This window comes from Pieris brassicae, chromosome 2 (genome assembly GCF_905147105.1).
Source record: "Pieris brassicae chromosome 2, ilPieBrab1.1, whole genome shotgun sequence".
NCBI classification, from domain to species: domain Eukaryota; kingdom Metazoa; phylum Arthropoda; class Insecta; order Lepidoptera; family Pieridae; genus Pieris; species Pieris brassicae.
In genome coordinates, this window is record NC_059666.1 from 21,078,624 (window position 1) to 21,093,533 (window position 14,910).

Genomic DNA, 14,910 nt, shown 5'->3' on the forward strand with positions numbered 1-14,910 from the left:
TAAGTGCCCATTGTCTAATTATCCTGGGGGACGCAATTGTACGTCAACCCTAAGTTACTAATCTAAAATACAATAACCTAGGACCTCTTTAGAAGCGAGACGGTTCATATAATAGATTAAGGCTATAAAAACTTGTATTATAAAATTAATTTGATAAGATTTTTTGCGAATACAATAATGTAAATATGTACAAAAAACACGCTTAACCAAAATCAAGCGAGACTTTTTTTTAACGAACGCTGTGAATACGTCTTGAACTCGGCGTAAAAATTGGTGATTTAAAATTAATGAACCGAACACTTCAATAGACCAATTTCTTGGAATACCAATGTATTTTATTGCTCTTCACAAGAAATTGTAATGAAAAAGGTTTATATAGCGTTATAATGAGTAAAATGTTCACAGGTCACGGTGTATTCTTGTCGTATCTTCACAGGTTCAGAGTTAGACAAATACACGAATTCAAGTCCGACCAGTCACCACAAGTAGCACCCGTTTACGAGTATGACGCATGGTCAGCCATCGGCCCCATCGAAATATTTTAGGGAGAAATTCAACCTAATTAATTAATAATCCTAGTAACCAATGCTATGTCCTTAAGTTATATATATACATGAGTTATTTATTATCTCCGACGACCATCTAGTCGACCATTGTTTTGTTATATTTTAAAATGTTTATCATGAAATAGATATGAAAGGGCATCGCAACACCTATGTACAAATGTGTTTAACCCTAGGGCAAGTACTTTTAAAAACTTATAATACGTAACATAAATTATAGGGGCTCCAACGGGCGGCCTTATAGCTTACAAGCAATCTCTTTCGGCCAACTTTAACTTTAAGGCAAAGTCAAAAATCATTTATTCATATAGGTAACACAATGTACACTTATGAACGTCAATAAAAAATAAATATACATTAAATGCTTCTAATGTTACATTTACTGCCAGTTGTCAAATCAAAGGCGTAGAACGGAAGAGAAGAACTGGCAATAAACTCTCCGCCACTCTTTTTAATCGCCAATTTGTTTTTGTATTACACAACGTTTGTAAGGAGCTGCAACCATGACACCAGCAGGAAGCATGGTGAAATAGGAGCACGCACTTACATTCCCGTGGGAATATAGTCAATGGGGACATAGTCAAAAATAACTAGCATCACCGCATACACGAATTTAAGTACACCAGTTATTTTTTATCATAAATAAGAAATATTAAAGGTAAAGTTCAATCACATCAAAAATATAAAATTACAAATAATACTGACAATTTATAGAATTACCAAACTTAATCTAAAATAATACAAAAAGAAATTAATTTAAAACTAAAAGCTAATCTCACGGATTCATTAACCACAAATACTTATGAGCCTCCCCTTTGATTACCTAGCTATGATATTTGAAAAACTGTGTCCAATTTGCGATTCCACCATTCTGAACTTCTTTTTTTATTACACATTATGAATACCAAAATAAGACGTTATATAGGCAAAGGTTAGCAATATAACTTACCTGCTACAGTACGCGACACTAAATTTATTATAATCTGCATAAAGTTGAATTCTGCAGAGACGACTATGACCAATCTGGCAATACCACGAACGCATTACGAAAGTGTTTCATCAATTCCTTATTTGAATTGCTAACGTTCTATTTAAAAAAAAATAGTACTCAACTACATAAACTTTAAAGAGTATGAAGTACTGTAAAATCATTATTTCTCATAATAGAACAAGTTATCTATAAACTGATCTACAATTCATTACAATTTCTTATAAGCAACATCTAACTTAATGCGTTCGACATTTCGATAGCAATCATTCTATTTTATTATGCAAAATATTGACACGGTATTTTGGCCCTTACGTCCTATACACGAGAGTGCTATTAGGCTGTGTGTGGAAAGTTATAAATAATTTATTAGACCAGTTACTTGTGTGCAGGTGCTAACGATGCTAATTATTAAAGCTTATGTCGATCTCAATTAATCTTATGGCAGGTATGAATGTGTAAAATCCGATAAAATGTCATAGTAATTACGAGATTTAAGTATGAAAATTTCCGCATATGATCCCACAGTGTAGTCACCAACACATTTTGCATGGACCAACCATTTAGTCCCGTAAGCATACGAGAATCATTTACATGAGATTAATAGAGCTATAAGATATAGCACAAGGAATGAACTATAAAAATTCCATTTGTATCTCACATTTTATAGACAAAAACGACAACTTCCCAAAAAGCAAAATATAAGTGATTAATTAAATTTTAAACTACATAAATTAAAAGGGGGAAAATAAGGTGTTAATGGAAGAAAAATTAACGCAATATTTATTCATTAATGACCCAATTAGAGACGTCAGAGTGGCAGTAACACAATCTCTCTGTTTTAAATTACTACCGCTAGATGGCGCTAGCAACATTTCGGCTGTCACTGCGATGACATTTTAAACATTTAACGCGTTTAACCATAGACGATAAGAGATCCGTGTTAGTTCATATCAAGTGATTAAGGCAATGAGCATTATCAAGCAGCTTGACAACTGCTGAAACTAGGTGAGCCTTTATATTGTTTTATAGAAACAGCTATTCGGATTCTCTATTTTAATTCTTTGTAAAAGCTTATTTTACGAAATGTCTATACCCCAAATTTCCGCTTTCATCTTTGCATCTCAAAAATGCTTTCACATCCGTTGACATGAAAGAAATGCTGAATTTTTCATACACTCCGCAGTGTACTCACTTTCATAAAGAAATATCACTTTCACCGATATTAATATTAAAAAACTCTCAAATTCAAATGTTTATTTGTCTGACCTGAAAGGCAGTGTTTAATAGCTCGTGAATAGACTCAACACTTGAATTGTATTATCTGTGGTATAAGTTTCTCTGGTTTTCGGGGTTTTGCGTTTTTAATATATATTAAAAAACGTGAAAGTGAAATTTATATAAATTTCTAGAAACAAATCGAAATATAATCCATTGATGTATTTTTTTGTTTATAAAGTCAATAAAAGTAATTAATATCTGGTAGATCTTAAATCATGGGCGTAGAACGGACGAGACGGTCAGGCAAAAAACCTTTCCACCTCTCCATTAAAATGCCAAGTTTTTTTTGTTTTAGAATATTCTATTTTCTAACTCTCGGCTCACCTGATGGTAATTGATACCACCGCCTATAGACACTCACATTGCCAGAGCGCTCGCAAATGACTTGGCAGCCTTTTAAGAAAGAAAAGAATTTTTTAACCGGATTAAAGCTATTTGTATTATTATAAACCTATAATTATTTTACATAATTTTAAATTTAAATTTTTCCGACGGTTAAAAAATTGTTTTCTTTCAATGTGTAAAAGCTATGTTAACCAAAGACAAAGCCTTTAGAGAATTTATCAACATCCAAATATACAGTATAAATAAGTTTCGTATCCAACACAGTAATATTATTATAGAATAGAAAATACATATTACAAATATAGAAAATACAAAAATTTAAAAAGCTTGGTCCCTGTGGTTTCCTTTAGCGCTGGCAGCATTTCCTCGCTGTATTGCGATACTTATTCGTTGAGCAAGGAAAGCACCAGCTCTGGAGTCACCGGTACTATGTACCAGGCGCCTACTTAAATCTTGCGGGGTGGCACCCCACGGCCCAAGAGTCTCTGCTCCAAAGAGAACAAAATCGAAGTTGCAGGAAAAACTCTTATATTTGAGCCGCTTATTATTTTCCGCCTGCTAATTAAAACTCATATATTTAACATTAATTTGTAATGGGCTTTTAGTTGGCTACAGAATCCTTTTAAACTTGTACACAAAATAATTATAATAAATCCGTATTATATACATTACTTTGAAGAGTTCTGAAATATGCAAATCGTTAACTGTCAGCAAATGCTGTGCACCGCGACGCTCAATTACAGTAAGTTAAGACCGAGTTAGGACTTTGTAGGAAATTTAAAAGTTTTCTTCTTTAATATCCGCCATTCTCCGTTTATTTCCGCATTTTACTCTTTTTTATTTTATGTATCAAGTCAAGGATACAATAAAATAAAACACTGGTACTTATAACCTTTTTAGGTCTGGGCCTCTCATTTCTTTGTTCATATTTATAGGCACGTGGCGTGGACTTTTTGGTTCTAAGGCAAGCCGGTTTCCTCACGATGTTTTCCTTCACCGTTCGGGAGAATGCAAATGCGCACATAGAAAGAAAGTCCATTGGTGCACACCCGGGGATCGAACCTACGACCTCAGGGATGAGAGTCACACGCTGAAGCAACCAGGCCAACACTGATCTTATATACCCAAAACTATTAATATTTCAATTAGAATTAGATTTTTATAAGAATTCAATCATTTTATAATAGAACGTGTCTGAATTTTATAATAAATTCCTAGTTTGAAATGTTTAGGCTTATCGTATGCCGCTTATTTATAATGAGACAATTGTCAATTAGTAAATGCATTTAATTATATAATATTACAATTATTTACGCGCACTACCACGTGGAATACACCCACTGAAGTATAAACGAACCAATTCAGGTCCTTCAAGAAAAGAGTGTACCAATTCTTAAAAGTCCAGCATCGCTTTCGTGCTCACGGCATTGAGAGTGTTCATGTGTGGCGGTGTCACTTGTGAGCCACCTATCAGTTTGTCCCCTGTTCTACAAACAAGGACGTATGTTGGCGCTGTCATATGTCATATATTATAGTCCTATTTTTTATATAACATTATTATGTATATCTTAATACGCGAGTCGAATACGCCACAAAGATCACCTTAATTTACACAAAACAATTTTAGTGTGAAATAAAAGTGAAGGTTTCAGAGTCATTTTACACTCATGAAATATGCAACGATGCATTTGGCAGACTGCGGGAGAGCTTTCGGGAATTATTTGTGAGCTTTCGACGGGTGTGAAATAAATTTACTAAGCTTGGACTCGGTGTTATGATACTCTGTAAAAAAGAAATGTCTAAATTCTAGGATACGATTAACTCGTTTTATTCATGGAAATAATAATAACGTGTGAGTTAGAACAGTGTTGGCCTAGTGGCTTCAGCAGCAAAATCTACGACTCTCATCACTGAGGTCGTAGATTCGATTCCCGGCTGTGCACAATGGACTTTCTATATATGAGCGCAACTAACATTCGCTCGGGAAAATATCTTGAGGGAACCGGCTTGCCTTAGAACCAAAACGTCAACGGCGTGTGTCAGGCACAAGAGGCTGATCACCTACTTACCTATTAGATTGACAAATTATCATGAACCAGATACAGCAATCTGACGCCCAAACCTAAAGAGTTTGTAAAACCACTGATTTATTTATTTTATTTTTAAAATCTACGCAGAAATTAGTAGAGGATTATTACGCAGTTTATTGTTTCAATCTATCTATCTCAATTTAATTAATCATGAGAATATCGCCTTTAGTCGACAATCGTTGACAGAAAATCACTAAATTAGCACTCAAGTATATTTGACTTACCGGATGCGCGGGCGGCATGCATAAGTCGAGTGGAGGCGCGCGCGGCGCATCACAGCACGGAATTGGCCTCCACACTCCCTGCAATATTAAAGCAGTTTTATTAAAGTCTGATAAAATATTATCTAAAGTCTACTGCAGTACAAAATCCAACTTTTGTGTTACCATTATCTAGCTCAGAATTCTGGGAATTCCGTTTTAAATTCCGATAAAAATTGCTTTGGCATCCCATAGCATAGACTTGCTATGTGAGTGCCACACATGTTAAACTATTTCGTCTCCTTACAGCTCTGGTGCACAACGGGGTTCTACCGGTGTTTCAGTGGCCTTATGTGGCTTGTTCCTGGTTACATTATTAATTATGTTCCGATAAAAATTGACCCACGCATATAGATTAAAAGATTAATGGACTCCTTTAGCCAACAGGGCAATACACACCTCGGCTCCTTACCGCTATTGACCACCGGTTCTCTTTTCCCGACTACCCTCTTAAAATAGGCAAGGGGTAGATGAGGAGCATATCATCTCTTTTGTTCCCCAGCAGCTTTACGGAAGTCCCAAACGCTGAACAAACTTCTTTTGTTTTTTTGGCAACTTTCAAAAAGTGCCAACGTCGGCCCTTCTTCGGGTAGTTTTTATAAACTTAATATAGTTATTAATGTATTAATTGCGATGCAGCGAATGTAATGAATTTTAAAAAGTTACTAGCTACGTGCGAAGCAACTCGCGCACTTACGCTTAAAGTTAAATTAAACTCGTTTTCCAATTAATTATTAGTTTCCAAAGACTGTCGCTTCATGCTCTAATTTCGATAATTTTAATTAGTTATAACTTTCTGCGGAATCGGAAAGTAAGTGGAAGAGCCTCGAAATACCTTCAGTGTAATAAGTATTGTAGGCGAAGATTTTTTTTACTCTTGCATTTTATTGGTGCTGAAAATTTAGCGAACCCAACGCGTCATTCTTAAGATATCCTATAAGAATCCTTTCCGCTACTCAACTTCGAAAATTCTTCAAAGAAACGAAGCATAGACAATTATACTTGATAGCAATATGCAGTCTTCTTTGGACCACCCGACACACCACATCAAACACATTCTTCGCCCAACGCTTTCACTCCTTCCGAAGCCCTTTCATCTTTAACCAAACCTTAAAAACCAACCACCAACACTTCAAAACTCACATATTACACATTACTAAAAATCTCAAAGAATATCTTGTCAACCTCTCCTATCCTGATACAGAAAATATTTTTAATGTGCAAAAAAAGTTTAAATATAAATTTGTATCATGTAGATATATATCATAAAGGAAAATACAGTTTATATATGTTAAAAGGAAGAGACTGGCCTGACCTAAATATATTGTGTATAATAAAGTATATCTTTCTTTCATGAGTTTCGTTTCTTCTCTGTATCTAGATCGTTATCTTTTTCACCTGATTGTTTGTTCCTGTAATCACGTGTGCTAAATGTACCTATAAAAACCAGTGGTAGGTTGTACCTACTAAGTCTGTACCTCAGTAACCGTATCCTAGTCATTAACTTTTCCTAATAGACAAGTATGTGATAAGCCTTCTGTGCCTGACACACGACTTCGACTATCTTGGGTATAAAGTACGCCAGTTTCCTAACGATCGACTAGTACGAGCGAGTGTTGAATGCGCACAAAGACCGAAAGACCAATGGCGCACTGTTATATTATATTAAATACTTTTTTGGTCGCTATATCGCTCCCTACTATTGCCGTCATTAGTGAAGTGAAAATAAGCTTTAGTTCCCATTTTTTACCATAAACTACAAATATTAATAAATTTATCCGTACTGGTTTAAGAACCTGTATTAGGGTAGAAAGGCCTGTACCTGGCCTGTTGGGTATGACTTATAATCTCTGTTAATGTTTCATCAGTTCTACACCACTCTTTTTTTGTTGTGTCTGTTATGTCAGGAGAAGGTTCTTATGAAATAAAAAAATAAAAAAATTGCGCAGTCAATTAAAAAAATTAAGAATATTTTTGTTACGATAGCAATTTTTTTTCAGTACATAGCGCCTTTACAATTCAAACATTTTTATGTTATGCCGTTTGACATAACATTGACAGAATGCGTGCTACAAATATCGTCAAAGAGGATGTATGAAAAATTAATATCGCTTAAAACACATGCCTCTATATGAGTTATTATATTGATAAAATACATATAAAATAATTACAGTCGCTAATTTTTTGTGGCATTAATCATGAAAATCCATTTTTTTCACTTATTATATGTCGCCTGTTCCCGTGTCGGAATACAAACAAAACTATTATATACGCGCCTGAAAAACATACAAACTGTTGTATATCATAAAGCATTTTTAGTTAATTATACCAATTCGAAATTAATATTCATAAATAGTTAAGACAGGTCAACGTTTGTCGGATCCGCTAGTATATTATAATTATTGAACGACAAAGAGGAAAAAAACTTTTAAGTCATAATTTCACTTGTTTTAATCAATCAATCAAGTTCAAGAACCTCTATCAACAAAACAAATAACATCGCAATGTATTGCGTGTCGTATAGAGACATTTTGCATGACATCTCCATATTCATAGAAGAAAATCAAGCTACTGAATAAATAATGTATGATAAGCTAGATCATGGGAGTTCTACGAAGCATAGGAGTTTATTATTCATAGTAATACTCAAATACGAAAGTAAATTTTCTCTAGGTTTTTTTTTTAATTTTATCGGATATACGATTTTTTATGTTCACAGATCGTACAAAAAAAATCGGAAACGCTTTGAGTTACAGTTGAAAAATTATTAATAGTTAATACATCATCTGATTATAGGATTCAAGAGGATATCTATAATCATTGCTTTAGGCCAATTAAGTGAAGTCGAACTAGTCACAACAGACCTATTAATTTCTAATATTTATTTTTAATTTATAAAAGGCACACTAAAGAACCACAGACACATACAAAACACAATACATGCATCAATGACAAGTGTGCATAACGTTTAAAGGGAAACATTACAATGACAAAAGAGAAAATAAATTATGTAACACAATTAAAACATAAATTACAAAATTTTCATGCTTTAGGTCCTCATATGATATATTACACTAAAGGTACAGTGCAATTATTACACCAAAATTGATAACGGCGTATGGTTTGATGTTTCCAACCAATAAACTGTTATCGTTCACAAACATTTCCTATTTAAATCACTTACCATTCATAAATATACTATAAACATAAAATAGCTATTAAATTCCCTTATCGTTATAGCCACTTTGACAATGCAGGGCAAACTAACGAAATCACCCTTGTTACCATAGTAAATAAGCCTGTCAAAGACAAAAACATAGCCATCGATTTTTAATGTAGATAATTATTCTAGAAAAATAAAACCAATTGGTTATTGTCTTTGGAACGTTGTCCAGTGTACGTGACACTGGCTGTATTGAAAAAAAAAACAAAATTCAAATTTAGAATACAAGTAGAATAGTTATATTACTCCAAATTTAATCATTTAAATAATCGGTTTATATAAAAATAAAATGAATTATTCAAAGCAAGATGTTAGTGCAAATTATCATGTTTTCCGCTGTTAAACTCTCCATTACAAGTAGTTAAAGTTAACGGCAGCGGTGCTTGTGATTTTGACAAATATTATAACTGGACCTTTGTCAGAGCGCGGGAAACCCATTGTAATTGTATTTTAATTACCGGGTTAGTAACCTCAGACGTCATACCTCTTTTGTTTTACCGCATACCAAAGGAAATTGGTTTTGGAAGTTGTCTATGGTTTTCCATGTTGTAAATACTGGCAGAGTATGAACGAAGAGATTATTCGAACTTGAACAGTTGGCAATAAAGCTACATTTACTAAATTACTTTAAAATCAATACCCTAGACAACGACTGAAGTTACAGTCAATAACTAATTATAATTCGTTTACTTCCTATGTATTAATTCCACAGTTATCACCACAACGTCCGTCGTTCCACAACTGAGTGTTTTTAAGGCAGGGACACCACTAAACGGAAACAGCTGCCCACTGAAGTATTTCCGAACCTTTCCGACTTAGGTTCCTTCAATAAAAGAGCGTACGAATTCTTAAAAGGCTGGTAACGCACTCACGAGTCCTCTGGCATTGACAGTGACAACGGGCGGCGGTATCGCTAACATCAGGGGAGCCTCTTGCCTGTTTGCCCCCTTGGAACAAATTGGAATAATCATAATGATTCAATTACTGTTAATAATTCAGTATTTGAACCCCTATAGTTGCGTATATAAAATCTAAAGAGAAAACATAGCGACGCCTGTATCTTTGTCAGAAAATAATTCCACAAAAAACAAAAGCCAATCGCTGTAACGACATCTATGATGATGCATGTTAAATTACTCTTGTTTTCATAATATACTATTTAAGCCTCGGCTTAAAGCCATACCATACGTAACCATTTCTCAGCGTCACATCTTCGATAAGGCTCCCTAATTTGGTGCCGTCATCTTATCAGTACATTAAATATCAATTGATATAACGCGGAGAAAGCGACGACATTTATTTACCAATATAGTGTTGAAGATAAAAGATCTTCTTTCACTTATCAATTTATTGACAGTTTACATAAAGCGTGAAAGTGGTTTTTGATACGTAATATGGACATAAAAATTTAATGTTGGTTTTAGATATACTCACTCACACTTTGAAATATATAATTAATTAAAAATAACAAACCACTCAAATATAAGAGTTTTTCCTCCAACTTTGATTTTGTTCCCTTTGGAGTAGAGACTCTTGGGCCGTGGTGTTCTAGTGCACAGGCGCTAATTAAAGATTTAAGTTGGCGCCTGGTAAATAGTGCCGGTAAGCCCAGAGCTGATGCATTCCTCGCTCAACGAATAAGCCTCGCAATACATACGTAAAGGTACAAAGAGACCATTTTTTTTAATTTGTTTCATTTTATTTTTATGAATTTTTAATTATTTTTATTATTATGTAGGTTAAGGAAATTATAAATACTGTATATTTGTTATATTTAAGTGCTTGTCACATTAAATTGTTCTTTCGTACTGTTATACCCCTAGCATGTAAGAGATGTAACAAACTACTATCTAATATGCCCAGTAATCAAAAGGCAGGCATATAAGCATACCAAGCGGGAGCAGGGTTAGTCAATTGTCAATGTCCATTAAGGACACCTCTGACTCTTAATTAAGTAAATCTTTTTTTTAAAGTATCCGTATAAAAGTACGTAGCGTTGGAAAGTTTTTTTTAAATAAATGAATATATTTATAGGAGATAATGTAATGCACAGAGCACAAAGCGCCGAGAAAGATAGTAATAAAAAAATTGTGTTTATTCATTTGACAATAATTCGCTACAAATTTTTGTTATTAAATGTAAGAATGTATGTGTAAGATTTGGGAACACTTTTAAGTAAAACAATATATGTGTCTGGGTTATATTGCACCGAGCATTCTGCTCTGTGCATTACATTAACTCCTAGGGTACGAAAATAAAATTATCTATGTATAAATTTTTGTAGTTTAGTTTAGCCTTCATAATTAAGTTAAAAACAAACATTGAGCTTCTTGGATTCAACTACATATCATATTAGGTATTATAGGCATGTAGATTATCAGCCTCCTACACCTGACACACGCCGTCGAGTTTTTGGATCTAACCTCATCACCGTTCGAGCGAAAGTTAAATAAATACGCACATAGAAAGAAAGTCCATTGGTGCACATCCGGGGATCGAACCTACGACCTTTGTCTGTCATTATATCATATCTAATTAATATTATTTAACTTAAATAGTTAACTTTACTTAAGTATTTCTACTAAACACATTTATTAGTATATTAAATTTTGTATTAATAGTCAAAAGTATATTTAAATTATAGTTTATATAGATGACACGCTTTTTAAACCCGAATGGAAAATTGTACATTCGTGGTACACGAAGCATATACTGCAATTTAGATATAATTTTCGTTATTTTGTCTTCAAGTCGTGTAAGGTATAAATTACTAGGACCTTCATGTCAATAGTACCGATATATTTAGCACTAGCAGAATTACAAAAACATTTTACTTGTGATAATATAATAACCATGCTAACGATAATACCATTTTTTTTAAATTAGTTATTACAGTGTATTATAGTTATATTGTCCATGGTCGGCGATATCACTTAACATCAGGTGAGCCTCCTACCCGTTTGACCCCTATTAAAAAAACAAAAAAAAACAGCCTGCAGGTTATATTATATTTTGAGTGATTTCGGCTATTTTCACTTTTTCAAAAGAAATCCTATTTTCAACGATAAATTCACGTCAATTAATTTAAAATACAACCAATATAAAGCATGCTGAGAATAAGAAAATCGGACAAGCAAAGAAATAAGAGCTGGAAAAGACATTCTCATAACGATAGACCAAATGAAATGGAGATGGATGGGTCATATGTTACGGAGCCCTCATGAAAAATGGAGAAAATATTGACGGAATGGTACCCTAGAGATGGAAAACGAAGAAGAGGCTGACAACTCAATAGAGGAGGAAGTCAATTTAAAAAAGTCATAAATATCTTCAACATATAAATTTTAGTAGATATTTTTTTATTAAATTATATTTTTTTCTTTACTTTTTAGACTTTGATTTCCATACAAATCAATTATAGTTTTATCTGTGAACACGTCGCATTGGCGACGACAGTGTGTCGTTAGATAAGTAGATGATGATGACTGAGCTTGTATCTTGTCATCTTTTACTGTGTAATTCGTTTAATTGATGACTTGTCAGTAATGTGGAGTTGTATATTTCATACAAATTAATTATGAGTGGCTTATAATTTATGAAATCCAGTTATGTTGCGATTCAATTGATTGGGTATGGCAACTTTTAGTGTCTGAACAATTTGTAACTAGATTGAAGATTATTGCAGCAACACCTTACGAGATCTGACGTGAAGGCAGAATACAAAATACCATCCGTATCACCTTGACGTCCGTCTCGTGAGTGTTTTTAAGGCCGTTTTTGCCGCGCACCACCATTACGTGGAACCAGCTGCCCACTGAAATATTTCCGACCCATTGCGACTTAGGATCGTTCAAGGAAAGAGCGTACCACTTCTGAAAGGCCGGCAACGCACTAGCGAGTATTCTGGCAATGTCCATGGGCGATATCACACAACATCACTTCCTTCATTATTCGCTCACTCCAGTGAGCTTCCGTCCTGCCCTTCAGGCGATTAGCCCTTCTATGACGACCCAAGCCGATGTCCGAATCGCAGAAGACGCATTTGTGCCATGGGAATAGCCCATTTCCAGCAGAGCTATGCTGGCCAAGTCTCTTCAGGTTAACAGCGAGATATCTAGCCGGGCAGTTAGTGGTTAGACAAGTCAAGAATCCTCTGTTTAGGTTTAAGGAACAGTATTTTATGGATACAGTAAATATTTCTTCCCCGCAATACGAATAATATTAAGATATCATGCCTGTGTATAGGAGACTAATTAATAGATAAAATACTCTAGGTCCCTTATATATTGTATAATTACTCAGTTTTTATTTCTAAATTAATACATTCAATAGTTTCTTCAAGCAGAATATAATTATCACACAATCACATACACACAAAAAGTAAGTGTGTTTAATTTGATACAAAAAACATACATTCTGAGTTTGATTTTAAAATGTCTACCTCAGCTACTATATGTATTAAGAAAATATCGAAATACTTAAATAATTTTTCGTATATATCCCATTTTTTATTATGTTCTTGAGTAACTGTCTATAGCTACCCAAGTTAATTAAAAAAAAACTACAAGGAAAACCTTATACTCTCACCTGCACGCGAAACTTATTAAAATATTAATATCTTTACGGGCGCTAATTCGAGCTGATGCGTTCCAGGTCGTTGCTACATCTTCTAACTCTCACTACGCATGCGCGCCACTAACATACTCGGATAGGGTTACCACACATTATAGTAAAACTGTAGATATACTTTTTAGAAACCACTTTTGTTTTAAATATATAAAAATTGTGCTGACAATAAAGATTGAAAAAATATTTAAAGAAATGGTCTTATGATCACCATCATGAGGTAAAATGACTTTAATTCACAAAAACAAAGAACTTATATATATATATATATATATATATTACGTTATTTCCAGAAAACATATCGGGCATTAATTTTTATATATTTTTCTTAAAATTTATAACAAAATTATTTTAGGGAAATAGCAGATATCATTTGTAGGGTATTTCGTTTAGTAATGAATTGTATTTTCCTAATCAGCTGGCCTATCTCATAGCCCTAACCGTGCGCGCACGCAGCCAATCTCGGCAACGGAGATTCGTTGCATTTTGCATGAACATTAGATACCTGTATTAGATATCGTGAATAACTTGTGCTCCATTATTCCATTCGTATTGCTCTCGAACACTTCGGTAACGACCTTATCAATTAGTCCCACCGTATTTTTTGCACGGTTTTTTTCGTGGTTTTTCCAAATATATCTTATAAATCCCTTCTAAGCAATGCACGTACGTCCGATTTCTAAATAATTTAAATGCGCGACGTTATTAATATTTCTTTGGGGAATTGGGAATATAGATTTTTATATCATTACATTAATTAAAAACTATAAATGTACTATAACTTACGTCGTCAATGTCACAAATAACGAATCCAGATCAAACACAAAATCATATCACTGCACAGCTTTTTGTCGAACACTTCGCGAGGTACGCGTTACGCGAATACACGTGCAAACAGACCTGATGCGCGGGCGCAACTGATTCAAATACGGTGAAATGTATTGGGATGCTCGACAAAATAGCAATATTGCAATTCCATGGAGATGGACCTTTGAAATTACTCTTTAGAAATTACGATAACCGGATGATATGTTTAAGAAGTGCATGCCGCGTATAATGACTATTATCTTATTATGGAAGGAAGAAAAGCGTGAAAATATAATATAAGAAAAAGTGTTAAAGAAAAACTCGCGGGTCGTATGAATTACTTAATTAAACAGAGGCGTATACTTATCTTTTAAAACAGAACATTATATTATAGATACATTTTCAGAGGTTTTAATGTTCATCTAGACATGGGTAGTTCATTTTCTATTTATGTTACACTTTTCTTTTGTTGAAAACTTAAGATATTTCTAGTACTTAAACTTTAGAGACGGAAGTGTAATATCAATCCAAGAATCCGCTCTATTTTTGATTCAGGACTATTCTTATCTTAAAAAAATCCTAAAGAGCAGTGTTTTCTTCATCCCTGAGGTCGTAGGTTCGATCCGTGGCTGTGCGCCAATGGACTTTCATTCTATGTGCGCATTTAAAAGGAAAACATCGTGAGGAAACCAGCCTGCCTTAGACCCAAATACTCGACGGCTTGTGT

The 14,910-nt window shown here is 34.0% G+C and overlaps 1 protein-coding gene across 2 annotated transcripts in view; it reads right to left on the reverse strand.

The window, feature by feature from the left end:
• LOC123720428 (serine proteinase stubble) overlaps positions 1-14,273 on the reverse strand; it is a 96,929-nt gene extending 82,656 nt beyond the window's left edge. For both annotated transcript variants that reach the window (XM_045677027.1, XM_045677026.1), the window contains exons 1-2: positions 14,163-14,273; positions 5,492-5,569 (exon numbers count right to left, since the gene is read on the reverse strand). In XM_045677027.1, coding sequence (XP_045532983.1) covers positions 5,492-5,513 — 22 coding nt within the window. In that variant the 5' untranslated portion in view covers positions 5,514-5,569; positions 14,163-14,273. The remainder of the gene's footprint in view (positions 1-5,491; positions 5,570-14,162) is intronic.
• Positions 14,274-14,910: the final 637 nt, after the last annotated feature.